General features: G+C 39.4%; 1 protein-coding gene across 1 annotated transcript in view; it reads right to left on the bottom strand.

The window, feature by feature from the left end:
* Positions 1 to 19,948, bottom strand: part of ZNF423 (zinc finger protein 423) — a 320,613-nt gene that overhangs the window by 38,302 nt on the left and 262,363 nt on the right. The window contains exon 6 of the mRNA XM_040328727.1: positions 130 to 261. Coding sequence (XP_040184661.1) covers positions 130 to 261 — 132 coding nt within the window. The remainder of the gene's footprint in view (positions 1 to 129; positions 262 to 19,948) is intronic.

Raw genomic sequence — 19,948 nt, 5'->3', positions numbered from 1 at the left:
TTGTTAGCAATTCATGTACTGTATCTAATTAAATGATTCTGAATACAGTTCCAATTACCAATAAAGTCAGGTCACCAACCATTTTATTATTTATGAATCAAGCACGGCACAATAAAAATGTGAACTTACCTGTAAAACAAACAGGGCATTTGAATGTTCCTCCCATTCCTTCAAAGCTGTGTTCAATCAGGTGACACAGAAGCTTTGCCGGAGAGTCAAACATCTGGTTGCACAGCTTGCACTCGTGATTGATTCCTTCCTCTGCAAGGTTCAAATGATACACACTTGTTAGCGACACAGTAGATTAGTATCTGAAATGCAGCATTCTGCTCCAAAGCACAAAATTCAACACTATTCACTTTTCTGGAAATCTGTACCAAGCATAGTATATCAATATAAATAAACGTTATCAAGCATCGGATTTGGCTTTGCCATTATCCAAAAGATACCAAATATCTTGTATATAATTTGGGTTAGGGCTACATGGGCAATTTTAATTGCAGGTTACACAATATATTATATTCCTTGTTGAAATGTGTGAATTGCAAGTAAAAAATTGTGGTAGTTAAAGGGATAAGCTTCTAGCCCCCTATCTAAAAAAAAATAAAAAAATCAGGGTTCCCAATAGCCCTTTGTGAATGTGTGTTGGAGGAGACAGAGTAGATAGGGAGAGATCACAGAAGGTTTGCTGTGCTACATAGTTCCTGCTATACTACTAAACAGTGCTATGTATTTATAGTCAGTCATACACACAGTCAGTGTGTGTTGGAGGCTTGGCGTAGGCAGGAAAATATCATCATTGCAGGGAGAGATAGTTGCTGCTATATTATACAGTTTTACAAAAAACATGCTATACCCAATTCTATATGCTATATTACAGTAAATTGTAGTGCAAATATAAAAGTTGTACATTGGAGCATACCACGGTTGCACACAAGTATTCGGTAACATGTTAAACCCTAATAGCAGCTTTGAATATTTTAGTAAGTGTGAAACCATAGCCACCTTTTGGGAGGCTGGCAAGCCTACATCGTTTGATTTCACCCTGCATCTTTGCCTCCAGTGCGGCGGATCCAACCACCATCAGGAAATGCGTCAAAGTGCTTTCTTGCCATGCACTTTAGTGAGGCACTTTGTGCTCCCTCTTGGATTATAGCAGTAGATTCTTGGATTTTACCTTTGGATCGGAAGCAGTTAAAATGTTCCCCTGAAGCCATGCCAAATTTCCCCCTCCCCACATTGCTAGCACCCCAACCATTCTCTTCCTCATCACCATCACCCCCAACCTTCCAACCTTATCTTGACTGCCGCACACCAACCCTCCTCTATGTATTCCTCCTCTATCAACTGGCATTCCACATGCTGTTAGAGGGCAGGGATGGATTTCTGTGAAAAATATTTTGGCTATAACTTTCTGGACACACTTGTTTTAAACCCACAACAGTGTTGTTGAGGTATGTGGACCAGCCCTGTGGATAGCAGCAACATTTCACCAACTCTTCACAGACAGTTGGTGGAGATTTTGCAAGATTAGTGGAGGAGGATGAGGAAAAGGACACAGGAGCAATACTGAAAAATTGGTTGTTCTACACCCTTGAGGAGGAAGTATAGGACCCATTAGCAAGCCTAAAATACATTTTTGTGTTCTACACACTTGAGGAGGGTAAAAAAGCCATCAACATTCTGATAGATTATAAGGAAAGGTTTGTAGGACAAACTACCTGGCTATTTAAAAAAAATGGCTGTAATGCATCCTTGGGTAGCACGAGGAAAAAGGGCACATTAGCAGAGCCAACAGAAATTACTGCTGTGCACCCTTGAGAAAAAGGGGTACAGAGGTGCAGAATTTGTTCAATTTGCCTCAAATTTACTGTAAGTACTCGCATACAGTCTTGAGGCTAACCAATTTCTAATAAACAAATAGCTGAAGATTATATTTTGAATATTTTGGAAATACTTAGTGATGTGGGGTTGAGAGGATCAAGGAATGTCTTATAGTCATTTTGAAGTGTGTTAGACATTTAATAAAATGTCAAAACAGAATGTACAATGACAATATAGCATGGTACTGCAAAAAGTAGATCACAAACTATACTATGAAACAGTTGTGCCACTGGCCAATTTGTATGAAGTTGACCGATTTAGCTTTTTTTATTTTATCGTGGCTTTAAAAGACAAGTATGTTGCATCCACCCCCCGCCGCCTCTGCACTGAGAACCGAGCGACCGAACACTGCCAATGGCTCGGTTCTCACAGCTCCATGAGCAGAGAGTCGATGACGGTCAATCAACAGCCCTCAGCTCTGCCCCGCCTGTGCTCACTGGAGCGCTGAGCTGTGGAGGGGCGGGGAGCGGCTGTCTCAGGCTCTCAGGGGTTCTCTGAGAGGCTGCGATGGGTATCAGTCCAGGCACCTGGCAGATCCAGGCTTTGTCGTGATGATGTGATACCGGGACTGATTGCTGTGACTTCAGCCCGCTTTCTGCTGCACAGGAGAAGCCCAGCCAAACAAGCTAAGGCTGGACTTGTCCTTTAACCTCTGATAAAAAAAATAATATATTATATTATAATATATATATATATATATATATATATATATATATATATATATATATATATATATATATATATATATATATATATATATATATATATATATATATATATATATATATATATATATATATATATATATATATGCCATATTTTGGAAAAGATAATTCTAAAATAAGAGATCTTTGTGTAGAATAGAGAGTGGACACGCATTTCACAAAGGAGGTCTACTGAATTATTTATGAACACATAGGTGCCTATGACATCCTAACACATCCCTTATTTTATTTCACTGACAAGGCAGTGTCAGAGATAATGTGATGACTGCTTCTAAGAACGAGCAAGACACAAGAGTTTATTATGGGTGTCTACATATTTGCTTTATGATGAAAATTAATGAGATTCATATTTAAAACAAACTTTCAGTGCTGATCACTGGTTGCCAAACACACTTGCTTATAACTATATTTAGATACAGAAACACAAATGCATATTTATATATATATATATATATATATATATATATATATATATATATATATATATATATATATATATATATTTTTTTTTTTTTATTTTTTTTTTCTCAACACAACAGAAACGTTATAATTATAAGCTGACTATTAAATACTTCATAGCTTCAATCTTTTTTTTTTTTTTAGAAACCTCTGAGCTTTTACTTTATACGTTTATCATGGTTGCTATGGAAAAAAAGTACAAACCAGCCTTAAATGTCTTATGCCGCTTACACACGGTCGTTTTTTGTGATGAAATAAAATGACATTTTTAAAAACGTCATTTAAAATCATTGTGTGTGTGCTTCACATCGTTTTTCGGCTTCTGAAAAAGACAAAAAAAAAATTCGAACATGCTGCATTTTTTAATGTCGTTTTTTAAAATGTCGTTTTTCGGGTTTAAAAAATGATCGTGTGTGGGCTAAAACGACGTTTTAAACCCGCGCATGCCCAGAAGCGAGTTATGAGATGGGAACGCTCGTTCAGGTAAAACTACTATTCATAATGGAGTAAGCACATTCATCACGCTGTAACAGACAAAAAAGCGCAAATCGTCTTTTACTAACACAGAATCAGCTAAAAGCAGCCCAAAAGCGAATAGAACTTCCCCCTCAGAGTGCCGTTGTACGTCACTGCACTTTGTTCATCATTTTTTTTAAACGATGGTGTGTGGGCAACATCGTTTTTAATGATGAAGTTGGAAAAACTTCATTTTTTTTCATGCCGAAAAACGACCGCGTGTACGTGGCATTACATTAGACAAATGTAACTACAACCTTTTTCATTGGATACAGACTTTTAAAGCACCATAATTTTCTGTGGCATTGTACAAAGTAAGAGATACTGGGAAGGTTGCAACATTGAACATACTACTACGTACAATTTTTCAAATGATGTGTATATAAAGCTGCACAGGAAGAGACAGAACAGTATAAGAAGTTATAAAAGGTGATAAAACTCTGACCATGTGAATTTACAGTTTACAGTATACTTGTATAGATATTTACAGTATATAACTGGCATCTATGAATTTTACTAAATTGACATGAGGGAAGGGAATAAAAGCATTTTTGCTGTCAGATATGTTCTAGACGTCATGTGCCATATTAATAAAAAGTGAAATTTGTATTTTTTCATTTTTCTTCATGATCAGAAAATCTGATTTGGACACAGAGACATTACACAATTGTGTTTATTTTTGCAAATTCAATACTAAATAATTTATTCTCCTGACTTCAGTTAACCCTTCATTGTAAAGCTACATCCATTAGCACTGACTGATGAAGAAACGATTATGTTTAAAAGAAGAAAAAAAAAATGGATACCAGAGTAATACGCATTCATTTTCCACTTCACTACGCAAAAAAATAATAGGATGTGCTCTTGTTTAAAACAAGCAGGCCTGCTGGATTCTGTCAGGCTGAAACTATGTCAGGCCAAAAGAGGCACAGAGAGAGCTTTGTGCACAAGTATCATGGGGAGATGATAGTATCCTGTAATGTTCTCACTACCTACTTTTGTCTGCAAAAGCATTTGATCCTTGACAGACAACTACTTATTTCCATAAAGGTCTAGAAGGGAGGGGGCAGAGATACGAATCAGAGCCAATTATGTGAATTCTGAAGGTGAAACCTGGGCGGTGTCTTGAGATGTCAAAGGCAGAAATTTGTATAATTTTTTTGAGTCACATAATTTAGAGCCTGTTAGTGAAGCATTGACCTTGCTTCACTGTCTACACAATACTCATTTTTCAAAATCATTCTGCTGGCATGTGCTACTGCATTGAATACATTTACATACGGTCCGTTGTATAGCTCAATAAAATATATTGTCCACAATGGTAATATACTGCATACCAAGTGGCAAATAGAATACTATAAAACAGACCTCTGTCTGAACATGTCAAGCTGAAAACAAAGACTAGAAGTAAAAACTAATAAACATGCTTCCTTTGTATTTTTTTGATCCATGGAAATCTGTCACAAAACACAGATGCATTCAGCATTTCTTACAATTTTACGGGCTGTGTCAATTACAGCAACCTCCTGATGGGCATGCAGTGTAATTAATAATAAGTATTTAGCTGATGCATCAATTGCTTTTCTAATTGTGCCAGTGTACAGCCCACTAATGACTGGGAATGTTGAAAGCAAGCATGCTCAGAATTGTCACCAGTAAGCTGCTGTCATTAGACTTGCAGGAAACAAAGCCCAATTGCATCTTATTTTGTTCTTTTTATCCAAATATCCCTGCAGCATAATGCCACGGTGCAAAATGGCAATTCTTTGATGCGATGACACAAGGTGGCCAGTTTACTAAAGGAGTAGATAGAGCATACTCACATTGCAATTAGTTTAGTGAAAGTGATACAAAATTACTTTGCAAAAAATACCAATCATGTGCACGGAATATAAAAAAAACAAAAAAAAACAGGATTTTAGCTTGAACATGATTGGATTTCACCTCATTGGCTAAGCAAAGTGAAAGTTATCTTGTAAAGTGAAAATTCACTTTGCAAAGTGCGCTAATCCGTTATTAAATAAGCCAAAGCATATTGCCAATTTGTTGTATTTTAAAGTATGCAGTAGAATAATATAACACTGCACTAACACTGATCAAATTATCAGGCCAGTACACAAGTATCACACCTTACCATAATTTTGTCCCTATTCTAGTTATTCAATTTCACAGTCTGCAGTACTTCAAGGGAAATGCATCACATCCCTCATTTGTGACATGACTCCTATGTATTCATATCATATCGGAATATTTTGGATCATTATATTAAAGCAAAACTGTGTTGAAACATATGGACACCTTTTGTGAGTCAGATTCTACAAATCTGGTCTATTTATTTCCACAATATTCTTGACATTTACTTGGCCTGCAAGTTGACCTACAACCCTATTCAAAATCCAATTTAGCACGGTTATGAAAAAAAAAATGTATATTATCATCATCATATATTATCATTATCATCAAAAAATAATATGAAAACTTAAAGAAAACTTAAAGAACAGTGATTGTGCCATATAGAATGATTTGGGGTTTACAGTTGTGTGTGTGTTGTGTGTAAAATTAGAGATCCAAGGATTGATTAACTAAAGCTAAAAAATATGTGCAAGGGAGTTTTCCCCAGAGCTTCAGAGCTTGAATAAGGCTAAAGTTCTGCTGACATCCATCATCTAATCATGTGCAAGCACATATGCATTTTTATTTTTTATTTCCTTGACCATGAATGGGCATGCATTGCAAAGTGAAGTTTCACCACATTCATAACTATCTGGGGTATATCCCTTAGCAAAGTGTAACTTCCCTTGCAAAGTGATTAGCCCATTTGCTTTAGTGAATCGCCCCCTAGTATCAGATTACTTACATTCGTGTTAGCTAAATGTCGAGGAGAGTATGAAAGTATCTTTCTCAGTGCCAATCTACTCACTGTACATGCAGCATTCTTCCATAACAGCGCTGCTGTGCATTACATGCAAGTAATCTTTCACTCTCTACTTTATCATACATACATGGTTTCCAGCATAGATCTGTGATAACCTGTTATCTCAAAAGACCTGAACCAACCCACTCCAGTGTTGTCCAGTAACCCAAGCTGCAGTCCAAATAATATTTGGTAAAGTTGGTATCATTCATTTGAAGTGTACTCAAGCCCAAGTTCAGGTATTTTGATGTGGTCAGGTGCTGGAGACATCTGTCTACCCTAAAGAAGCAACCATTGGATATCCTTCCTCAAGGTGTATCCAATCTCTTTCGTACAGCCAACCATGATGTTTCTGGTCAGCGATGTTGACAGCTGGCGATGCATTCTCATGTTTAAAAAAGAAAAAGAAGAAGGATATAGGCTGCCATTTTGCCTTCCAGCCTGGACATCAATGTTGTGACAGGTTTAAGGTGTTACAGTTCAAGCATCCTGGGTCCCTGCACCGAAAATCACATGTTGGGAGAGTAAGGCAAGGGATTGGTTTTAGGACTACCAAGAGTATAAGAAACTCCTCTTTTCTGCAGTTTCTTGTGTTGCTATGTCTAATCTTACCAATATAGTATTTTTGTTGTCTGCAAAACCATTACAGTGAGTCCAAGGAGATTTTGACCTGGGCACACGCTACATGTCATAGACATTCTCACATTCGCTTAAAGTCCCCTTGTTACTGGTTGCTGAGGTGTCTGCATTGTGTTGAGATGTCCTGTGGGTAGAACTCTGACAGTGAACTTAACCCAAGGATTAATGATGAACATATTCACACTGGATCAGTACCATCTGTACAAGCGGACATTAGCTCGGGTGGATTGATGCAATCACTTGTGATCCCTTACCAGCTACCTTATTAGAAGTATTTCCTGGTACTAATTTATCGGAAGTCCAAATATTAGTATTACAGGGTAGGCACCACTGCTGACCTTGTATAAGGGAAAAGTCCAGACTCAATGAAGATTCTATTTACTGAAAGAGGGCACACAAGGTAGTATGCAACATGATCTCCCTGCCCCTTCTGAGGTCCTGCTACATTAAGGATGTAGTTCTGATATAGTTCTTGAAGGGTTTCAAAGTTTGCCCTTGCACCCTGCCGATTTGAGGATCAACGTATTAGTTTACTAAATGCTGGATTATGAGGAATATCTGCCTACAGTTATTTGTTAAAATTCATGTAAAACACAAAATATATTGACTATTCTGTTAAAAAAGAACTGGTATAGTTACACAAATGAACAAATCCAATAAAAGGATTTTTTGTAAAGTATTGAGTAAAGAAGCAGCAATTGATATTCAACAATTATGGCAATCAAACATAAGATATTTCTGTAAAATTACTATTACAGATTTTGGAAACATATCAATATTGGTCCTACATTACAATGTAAGGACTAGAAAAATAAAAAGGAAATAAAAAATATATATATTTTTTAAAGACCACAGCAGCTGAGCAGATTCTACTAAATATGAAACCTATGCAAGCATCCAATTAATTACTATGGGCACAGACTTTTATTTCTACAATTGTTTTTATAGCCATTGTAGTAGTTTATGTAGCAAAATGTTTGATTTCAAGCATGGGACAGGTACAGCTAATCTACTTTATACATATTAAGAGTACATTTTCCCTGCAGATCTACAGAGTATCAGCATATCATCAAAACTACATCAAACCAAACAGCACACTGTTATCAGAAATGACACAAGACATCATTTTTGAATGAAACAGTTTTCTGACAGATCATGTATCTGGTATTATGATAGTCTATCTCCACTGAGCACACAGGCAAATACAACGTGGCACGGAAAATCTATTTTCTTCTTTTTGTTCTATTTGCAGTATTTGTGCTTGGAAAAATCCTTGCTTTCCCTGTTTATTTCTGTATCGTCAAATCCTTTTGCTGCCCTATATTTCTGCTCCTACCTACTTTCTAATTAATCCATGAGGAAAAGTCTGAGCTCCCTTCATTTATTTCCCGGGAGGTTGTGTTCCGATGTGTGTCAGGTAAAAACGGGACCATCATCCAGCTCCTAGGGGCTCCGAAAGCACAAATGAGATATCGGAGTCCTACCCCGACACAGAGGGGACAAAGATGCTTATCAAAACAGCTCTCTGACAATGAAGCACACTGGGGTTCTCAAAGGCTTGGGATTGATGGTACGGACAGTAAGTTTATCACCCAGGGAGCATTCCAAAACTCTCCAGGGTTTGCATTAGGTCAGTTGCCATGGAAACACCGAAAGAACTCAACCTCATAACTGACCCTTCTCTCGTTTTTTTTTTTTTTTTTTTATTCTTGGGCCACTTGGGGCCAAAGCTATACTTCCACAGAAAAATAATCTGGTCACATATTAAAGTTAAGAGGAGGGAGTTCTAGGGTGAGTGTGGGACAGAGAAAGGCTAATACCACCTATATATCCCAGGAGAAAGCTGGCATCTGTCATAGTAAATTTAGCACTCTGGGAATAAAGAAAACAAGGTTCAAACTAGTGTTAAAATGAACATTCTTGACAATTTGTTGCAAATTAACCTGTAGAAACTGTAGCTCATGCCATGAAAATATATCTAATATGTGCGGTAAAAAAATATCAAGAAAAAAGTTAGAGATTACCATCCCAGTTTAGAAAGGATCTTACCAAAATTTGTGTTGCCTCCAAACCACAGAGCTTTAGGTAATAATAATTTTCAGAAACACTTTACTAGTTTGGTGTAATATAGATATATGTTTAGGTAACAAACTACAAACCTGTCAATTTTTTTTTCCTCCAACAGCTTTCTAAACCCTGATTTAAGATATAAATGTTTAGTACAGCCAACAAAAAGGCAATACAAATTTCATTGGCAGACTGTCACCTGATTCTGTCTGTGGTTATTGAGGTAAATCATTTTTGTTCACACTCTTAAAAATGGTAGCAAGGTTGAAGGTTCTGCCTTTACTATATTCAGACATTATGGCCCAGATTCACAGAGAGCAAGGAGCACATTAAGCCGCCGTAGAGCAAACACTGTACGCCACGCCAACGTAGCGCGGAGAGGCAAGCATAGCATTCAGCAAGCCAGTGCCCCCAACGCTGCGCCAGAGTGGCGTAGGTTTCGAAGGCGCACGCCGGCGTAGGTGGAAGTGGGCGTGACCCCATGCAAATGATGGGCCGAGCGCCAGACAGGTACGTATCATGAACTGCGCATGCGCCGTGACGTGGACGCATACACAGCACCCCCCTGTGCCTGCTCACAACCACGCCGGCACAACTGCCTATGCTACGTCGGATCACCACATACGCCGTGAACATAACGTACGCCCAGCCAGACACACATCCAACGCACTATACGCCGGCTTCTGTTCCCTGGTGCAGACCTGTGCATGTCTGTTGCCGGGTTGCACCTCATGTATGGGGAATAACTTTACGCCGGACGTACAACTTACGTGCATCTCGCGTACCATGCGCCGGGCACACGCACGTTCGTGAATCGGCGTATTTCCCTCATTTGCATGTTTCAATGGGAGCGGCACCATGCGCCCAGCCCAGATGTGCGCCCACCCTACGCTGGTGTGTGCAAGATACGCCGGCTGGGTGTAGCCTATTTTTAGGCGCATGTTGGTTTGTGGGTCTGCCGCACACATACGCCGGTGCACATTTGCACTTACATCGGCGTAACATGCTATACGTCGGCGTAAGTGCTTTGTGAATCTGGGCCTTAGTCCCAATGTTATAATAAGCCCTGCAACCCAGCATGTCCTTAAAGTCAAAGACTTTCAACACAGAAAAAGAAATAATGAAGAATACATGGTCAAAGGAAATTTGCATATTTTTGGGGGGTTACAGTATATCTAATAATAGTACACTGTAAAATGAATTGTTTAGCCACAGTGATTTAATGAAAATGTAGTTTTCCTTTAAGCCCTCAATCACATTCTTTTATTTTCTGAGCGTGTATGGCTTACCAAAAAATGAACTTAAGCCCTGTACACAAAAAAAAAAAAAAAGTTTTTTCCGACGAGATTCTTGGCAAGATTCTCTTGCCGGCCGAGTGTACACACACTCCATTTAAAAGAACCGCTGTTCTTTTGAATGGCATGAATGCAGTGACGTCATCGACTACGACGAGCATGTGCTCGTCACATTCACTGCCGTCGCTGCCATCTTGCTACACCCTACCTATGCCTTGGAAGCTACCGCGCATGTGTCAAAGTCATTTTGAGCATGCACGGGTTTCCACCGCGACAGGTAAGTATACAGACGCTCGGGTTTCTTGGCAGGAATCACTTCGAGAAAATAGAGAGCAGGTTCTCTATTTTTCTCGTCTAGATTCTGGGCAGTTTTCTTGACAAGAAACCTCAAAGCCTAGTACACACGCACAGTTTACTCTGCAATTTTCTTGCTGGTTCTTGCCAAGAAGACCGAGCATGTGTACGAGGCTTAAGACTCAAACAACTATAGGGTAAGGAGTCTAGACCTCAGTACTGCCCTGAAGTTTAAACCTGTTTCAGTTTGACTATGGAACCAGAATGTTCCTTCGATGATATTTGAAGAGAACTAGTCTTCCCTGCAGTGCTGGAGAAAACTGTGGCTTATTCTACAACCCAAGTGTCACAAAATTGTCTTGAAAAAGATCTCATCAGCTGCTGATACAGTGGCTGATGGGTTTCTGCCTGCGAATTTGTAACTTGGAGACCAGTTATATACAACAAAAGCATTATTCAGAGTATGATCAGTCCCTCTGCATGCACATATATCAAATTGGAACACAAATGCGTTATTCGAATTTGCATTGAGATAAAAGATAAAAAGACTTCTTCAAATAGTTCAGCATTGATAGGTGTGCAATAAATCTGTTAAAATCTTAAAAAAAAAAAAAAAAATGAAGAATTTGATATAATAAACATTTGTTATTAAATGTTATTAGTTTCATTTAGGGAACTAGACAAATGTACATGGTTCAATTTAGTGTGCCTGAAAACTTTGAGCCTTTTTTATGAAATCCTGTTGAGTTTGTTTTTGTGATTCAGCACACTATCAATGACATCCTCCTCCCTGCCTGTTTTTTTTTCAGCACTACGTTTGGTCTGACAACAGATAATTGTCAGCATCTCTTGCTCTGTGCATCTGGAGACTTGCTAGTGGAGATATTTTCTGGAGGTTTGGCTGAATTTGACAGGATCAGAGCCTCCTTTTGAGTTTTGAAACAGTAGGTGGCAGGATCTCACTGATCCTCTGTGACAAGCACTCGTTTTGTTGTGCCAGTTACGCAAGTCGACAGTGATGCCCTTTTTAAAGCCACCATTAGCCACAAAAATAGCAACCCGTTCATCTCCCTTAGGGACCCAGGTGCACAGAATGAGGACGACACCAGTACAAATCATGCATGGCCATTCAAGGACAAATACAATAGATGCTGGAATGGTACATAAGCAAGGTGTGCTCTCCCTCTACATTTGAGGCTAAATATATATGTTGCTGCACATTGTCCCTTGGTAAAACAGTTTTATGCTCAGATAGTGAACTATATACCGTATATGAATAAAAAATAAATAAAAAAATAGGAATAAAATGCAGGATGTGTGCTTTGGATTACCCTAGGCACTGAACAGGCTGTAAGCAACTGGTCAGTGAATATTCTGTTTTTCTAATATACACACAATAGTGCAAGAAATTACTGACACTTTTTTAGCCAGTTAATTTTGCAGCATTGACTGTGTTAAAAACCTGTTATAACCCGAGTGTAAAAACAAAAGCTAGCCAATCAGCTAAAATGCAAGCCATGGGTGGCTTTCTCAGCATCACCTGCCTCAACAAGAGATGGTTTAGAATTCTACTGAACTGGTTGTGCATCAAAATCAGTCACTGTTCTGCAGTGCCACAGTATTCAGGCAACTGTGGATGCAGCCACTGCTGGCTTTAAAGGACAGCCATAGATGGATCAATATTCAGCAGAAACCAACCCAATTTCAATCCACCTATGGGTGGGTTAAAACTGGGGTTGTACATCCAACACTCCCTTCCGCCAGACTTACAGGCACTCCATTACAGGATGTGTGTTACTGGCCAAACAACCAGGGTAAAAAAGAGGGAAAGGGGCTTAAACTCATGCAGCCATCACATCAAATGACTGGTAAGCTGCAATAGATTACATTTTTGGCTTTGGGTTTAAAACTACTTTAATCACTTTGCTCAGATAGTAGCTCAATAGTTCCATCTTAGAATATACACAGACTTAGGCTGCACTCACACCTAGACGTATGTTACCGCGGCGTATTTTGCCGTGACAAATTGCGGCGTTTTGTCCCGCGATTTGCCACGACAAAACGCTGTAAAATACGCCGCGGTAACATACACAGGAGGGGTGACAACATTGTCAGCTATGGCCGAACGCTGAAAGCCGCCTGAAAAAAAGGTCCGGGACTTGTTTTCAGGCGGCAGGCATACGGCGTGGAGATGTGAACCATCTCCATAGCCGACAATGTAAACTCACCCCTCCAGCGTATCAGGGGCTGCTGCGGCGTCGCGATACAGGCGTATATACGCCTAGGTGTGAATGGGCACTTATCACTGGGATCAGGAAGGATTTTTTTATCCCCTGCTGTAAGCAAATTGGATCATGCTTTGCTGGGGTTTTTCACCTTCCTCTGGAACAACTGTGGGTATAGGATTATATACATATATTTTTTTTGGTTGAACTAGATGGACTTGTTTTTTTGTTTTTTTTTTCAACCTGACTAACTATGTAACTATCACTTCTCACTCACCATGATTTGTACAGATTTGCTCAGAGAGAGAGTCTGAAGGCATAGAGCTTCTGCTCTACTTTTTCTGTATAAATCCCCTGAAGCAATGTGAATCTTGTATTATGGGTACATCTTCTATTGATTGATTGTTATTAAAATTTGTATTTTATAGAATGAAAAATACTAAATACCAGTTTAAAAATGTAAAACATTAAATTATTAACGTGAAACCATAGCAGCTTCCCCTTCATTTTGTGAGCGGTGTAATACATGGTTATAGTTATGTCACTTAAGTGTGTATTGAGGCAATTTTACTTTGACAGCCAGACTTCTTTATTGTTGAATTGATACTTTAACTTGTACAATATTTTATGTCAAGACTAACAAAACACAGATTCTTGCTTCTTTCTTCAACAATGACTTGAGTAGGAAAGCGGCTTTTAAGATGAACACAGTGCTTTATAAGGTTCTCTTTGTGCAAGTGCACTTTTAGTTCAGTTGCAGTAAATCATCTAAAGTGGAACTTCACTCTCCCAATCAACATTAAGTATGTTTAATTCTCATCTTCAAGCATTAGTAGTACATAGATAGGAAAGTACTCTTTTGAATCTTTTTTTTTTTTAATTTCTTCAATTACTTCCTGGTTTCTGATGTCATACATCCCAGGAGCCTTCAGGAAGGGAAGAGAGGGGAGGGGTTTTCCCACACTAAGCGCACTCTCCTGCAAGCATTAGCGAAAGGCAGATGGATTTCTGGAAGTCAATGCTAAAATCAATCATTTTTTCTTACTCAAGATGGCGACGGCCAGGAATGCTATGGGGTTGTTTTTCAAAGTAATTTCTTAACAAAATAAAGCATAAAAACATGGATGGATAGGGGAGTTTTCTTTAAATATTAAAATGTAAATATGTTTTTTGGTGCTCAGATGCAGTGGAGATTCCACTTTAATACTCTTGCCTTTGATCAAATGCAATCCCAGCTGTGAGACATCCTGGACAGCACACGGCATACTTTAAAAATACCATATTTATCGGCGTATAACACGCACCCAAATTTTAAGAGGGGAGTTTAAGGGGAAAAAAAATCACAGCTCCCTCCCCAGTATACAGCCCCCCCATCCATTATACATCCCCCCAATTCAGTACACATCCCCCCTATCCATTATACATCCCCCATCCATTATACAGCCCCCTTCCCCAGTATACAGCCCCTGTCCATTTTACATCCCCCCCCCATCCAGTACACAGCCCCTCATCCAGTACACGTCCCCCTATCCAGTACACAGCCCCCATCCACTATAAATCCCCCCATCCAGTAAACATCCCCCCATCCATGATACACCCCCCCCCATCCAGTACACATCCCCCCATCCATTATACAGCCCATTATCCAGTACACATCCCCCCCATCTAGTACACATACCCCCCATCCATTATACAGCCCCCCCATCTATTATACATCCCCCCATCCAGTACACAGCCACACTGCACTCCCATGAGACCCCCAGTCTCCAGGGACAGTGCTGCCAGCATTCTCTACAGTCAAGTAAAAAAAAATCACTGTCAGCCCCTTCCACGCTGCTCCTCCTGTGTCACTCCTATTGCAAACTGAAGCTTCCATCTACCACAATAGCTTTGTTTTTTTCACTGACCTGGTCACATGACTGCTCTCCTCTGATGTTACACAGTAGGTCATGTGACTGCTCTCCTCCTCCAATCAAAGCTACACTCGGAGGAGGAGGAGAGCAGCCAGAAAAAACGGAGCTATAAAAGATATTTACAAGCTTAGTTTTACAATGACACTGACACAGGAAGAGCGGTGTAGAAGGGGCTGGCAAGTGACTTTTTTTTTATCAACTTCAGACTATGCAGGGAGCATTGTTCCAGGGTGAGGGGAGGCGGGATGGCCGGCCTGACGCCCCCCTAATGGGTGGCTCCTGGGGCTGACTGCACGATCTCTGCCCCCTATTGGTAAAACATGATATCGGCGTATAACACGCAGGCACCGTTTACCCTCTGTTTTCAGAGGAAAAGGGTGCGTGTTATACGCCGATAAATACGGTATTCAACACTGGACCCTTTATGTGCACCACAAGTTCCATTCAATCCATTATAGAGTTCATACTCCAATGTAGAGGTAAGCATGTATGCAGGTAGTTAAATACCAGCTCTGTACTCTGCTTACTAAAAGAGATCTATGGCAGTCTCTATAGCAGAGGAGGAAGGGACTATAAACCACTCCTCTGAGTCCTGAAAAAGTTTATATTTATATGCAATACTACATATTTATCAGTTTAATAAAAGCTTTCAAAAATGTTTTTTTTTTTTGTTCTCGAGCATAAAAAGAACAAATCCTGAAAAAACACTTTATTCTAAAGAAAGGTGGATAACCAAAGCCTGAAGTAAATACAGATTTATCTAAACTATATTACAATCTAAATGTAGCAAGCTACATGCCTATTGCCTAAATGAGGATTATCCACTAATGAATCTGCTGTGATTGCAAGAAAAAAAAAAGTTACATTATGTAAAGTCATTAAATAACATACACAAAACATTCACAAATTGCATAAAAGACACCCATGTATTTACATAAATGTCTAGTCTTCACCTCCACTTTAGTCCAAAGGAGATACAAAAGTAACAATTGGAATTATGTTTGTTTAGCAATTTACAAGAATACATTTATGTGTTGAAAATTGTGTTCCCTACTATTCCACCTTTGTATTAAAGCGAAGGTACCCGCTTCCACTTCTGCTTTGATCGTCTAGGTAATTGGAGCGGAAGTTCTCCTCTCCCCTTCCCTCCTTGCAGTCATCTGGGACACATCCCAGGGTGCGCATCTCTGTAAAGCCCCAAGCTGTCACAGCCAGGTGCCCACAATTGAAATTTTGGTGCCAAGGGGAGAAGAGGGAGAGCAGCAATGGCTCCGGTGATTACATTGCTGGATCGTGTCACTTTTTGTAGCTGCTGACTTTTAATAAACATAGAGAGGGCTGGAGCTAAGGAGACCCTTTCACTCAAACTAAAGCCAGTCAGAAAATCTATATTAGAAGTACTTCCATAAAAAAATATTGTGCAGCAAAGTACTCCAGATCAACATATCCAAAGAGACTCTGGGAACTTGTGTAGTCAGATGAAGGAAAACTTCAAACAAGCTCAATAGCTCTGGTGTGGCAGCTCCCACACACCAAGGGTTCCTTCAAAAGGGCACCCAACAGTTGCTCAAACTATAGAAATACAAAAAGGAGCCCCAAAGCAAACCAAATGAGAGAGAGAGTCCAAGAATGTTGGTAAAAAAAGTCATATTAAAAACAGCCAACATGTTTTAGGAGCAACACCACTCCCCATTCATCACGGTTTAACAAAGGGTAAGACATAGGGGACTTCACAGATCCACTGTATATTAGAACCAGTATTGAACTCTTCACACGGCGTAACAATTTGACAGCAGTTTCTGAGTAGCAATGGAACAATGTGTCTGTAAATAAATTCAACTAATTTTGAATTCCTTGGCTAGGGTGAAATAACTATTTTATGGAAGTCTTCCGATGTGTTAATAAAAACAAGTGCAATGCAAACAATACAAGACTAACATGAAAAACTACAAAAGAACACGTCTAGATATCCTATTGTAACTGCTGATGTTAATTTAACATTCAAGTATACAGTACATAAGGGGATGTTTGCAATCTAAATTACTCAAGTATTTTATAAGCTTGTTAAGCAGAAATCACTCCCTTAGCTGGTATATACTAAGTGACAAGACATTAAAGGCCAAGATTTAAAAAAAGACATTAAAAAAAGCTTCTATTGTTTAAATTAAACAAAATCCTGTGTCTCTTTAAATGTATTTCAGAAGGGAGTAACAGTGCTTAGTTTGTTGACATCTAGAATGCTGTCGGGATTCCATTTTGACTTTTATATTAAAATGTGCATTGGTGACTGCAAGGGCAGAAAGGCCATCCTATTCCTAAACTCAATCCAACTTGAGGAAGCCTCCTGTCGTTACACGGCCTAGTGAGGCATCTGTGGGAGCAGATCCAACTGATCTAATTTGCATAATGATGAAGCTTTTGGAATTATGTTCTGTTTCAGATGGACAGGAGAAAATAAAATGCCCTTTGAACAGCTTGACAAAAAAAGCATTGCCTTGACTTTGAATATTTACTCAACAGATATAAATCAGGCTAAATGAAGGTTAACCAGGGGCCTGATATTGCAGAATTAGGTGCCAAGCCCTAACATCTTTCATGCTGAATGGCATAACATGCAGTGTATTATGCAATTGCCTTTATAGGGCATAAACCAAGGAATAGTTACATGACCAACAAACAAATTTAGTCAGTCTAAAAGTACAACAGGATGGAAGGGGAGGGAGAGAAGAGGGGAGGGGTAAAGATAGGATGTATTAAAAATGAAAAATCCTTCAAAAAAATATATTGATGTAAGACTTTTTATATGAATGTTTTGTAAATGGAAAAAAAATGTAATAAAGAATATATAAATCTTGAAAAAAAAAAAGTACAACGGGAGAAACAATAATCATGTCCACAAATACCAAGTTAGTGGGTTTTTTTGTGCAGAGAAACAGAAAAAAAAAATGTTAGGACCAATTTGGGATCACATAGTGAAACATGGTATCGATATTATATATATACACAGTACAGACCAAAAGTTTGGACACACCTTCTCATTCAAAGATTTTTCTTTATTTTCATGACTATGAAAATTGTAGATTCACACTGAAGGCATCAAAACTATGAATTAACACATGTGGAATTATACATAACAAAAAAGTGTGAAACAACTGAAAATATATTTCATATTCTAGGTTCTTCAAAGTAGCCACCTTTTGCTTTGATTACTGCTTGGCACAGTCTTGGCATTCTCTTGATGAGCTTCAAGAGGTAGTCACCTGGCGCAGCACCCCATCACTCTCCTTCTTGGTCAAATAGCCCTTACACAGCCTGGAGGTGTGTTTGGGGTCATTGTCCTGTTGAAAAATAAATGATGGTCCAACTAAACGCAAACCCAATGGAATAGAATGCCGCTGCAAGATGCTGTGGTAGCCATGCTGGTTCAGTATGCCTTCAATTTTGATTAAATCCCCAACAGTGTCACAAGCAAAGCACCCCCACACCATCACACCTCCTCCTCCATGCTTCACGGTGGGAACCAGGCATGTAGAGGCCATCCGTTCACCTTTTCTGCGTCGCACAAAGGCACGGGGGTTGGAACCAAAGATCTCAAGTTTGGACTCATCAGACCAAAGCACAGATTTCCACTGGTCTAATGTCTATTCCTTGTGTTCTTTAGCCCAAACAAGTCTCTTCTGCTTGTTGCCTTGTTCTTTAGCAGTGCTTTCCTAGCAGATATTCTACCATGAAGGCCTGATTCACACAGTCTCCTCTTACCAGTTCTAGAGATGTGTCTGCTGCAAAAGGTGGCCTAAGTAAACCATCCCTATAGTCAAGCACAGAGGTGGAAATATTATGCTTTTGGAGCGGTTTCTCTGCTAAAAAGGTACAGGCCGACTTAGCCACATTGAGAGGCCAATGAACAGGGCCATGTATTGTAAAATCTTGGATGAGAACCTTCTTCCCTCAGCCAGAACACTGAGGATGGGTCGTGGATGGGTCTTCAAGCATGACAATGACCCAAAACATACCGCTAAGGCAACAAAAGGAGTGGCTCAAGAAGAAGCACATTAAGGTCATGGAGTGTTTCTCCACCTTTTTTCAGTCAAGGCACCCTTTAAAATAATTGACAGTTTCAAGGCACCCCATTCTAAAATGTAAAAAAACTATTCTAATAGGTTTACATAATGCAGCAACACCCACACTTAGGACACCCAACATTAGAGGTAGTTTATTCTTTCAAAGCAAATACACTTTTGCACACTGGTATGGACTAGTATTCCAATGTTTCTCTTCTCCCTCAATTTCTCTTAGTCAGCTAATGTTACCCAGTGCTGAGGGTGAGGGGCACAGGCAGGTCAAACAAGGATGCTGTAGAGGCGGCAGACTTCCTCCTTATTAACTGATGATGTCATTGGTTGTTAGGATGCCAGTGTCTATAGTGTTGTAATGGTGCATAATGAAAACCTGTGGCTTTGTGCATTTAAAAAGGCAGGCTTGATCACCTGCTGGCTTGTATACAATGTTTGATACATTTGTAGGCATTTTGCCAAGGCACCCCTGAAGAAACCTCAAGGCACCCTGGCTGGAAAAGGCTGCTCAAGATCTTAATCCTATAGAAAATGTATGAAGGGAGCCATGCAACAGCCAAGAAACTAAGGATTTAGAGAAGATCTGTAAAGAGTGGACCAAAATCCCTCCTGAGATGTGTGCAAACCTGGTAACCAACTACAAGAAATGTCTGACCACTGTGCTTGTCAATAAGGGTTTCTCCACCGAGTACTAAGTTTTGCTTGGGGATCAAATACTTCTTTTACTCACTAAACTGCAGCTCAATTTATAACATTTGTATTGTGTTTTTCTTCTCTGAATTTTTGGTTGATATTCTGCCTCTATCATTTATCACCTATGATAAAAATGATAGACCCTTCATTTCTTTGTAAGTGGGCAGGGGATCAAATAAAGTATTTTGCCCACTGTATACCCATCGCTTTATCTCTAAACATCACAGAGATGTTCCTCATCCTGCTGGCCA

The sequence above is a fragment of the Rana temporaria genome, chromosome 11 (assembly GCF_905171775.1).
Source record: "Rana temporaria chromosome 11, aRanTem1.1, whole genome shotgun sequence".
NCBI lineage: Eukaryota > Metazoa > Chordata > Amphibia > Anura > Ranidae > Rana > Rana temporaria.
The sequence above is the reverse complement of the archived record's forward strand: the minus strand, read 5'-3'. Positions and strand labels throughout refer to the sequence as shown.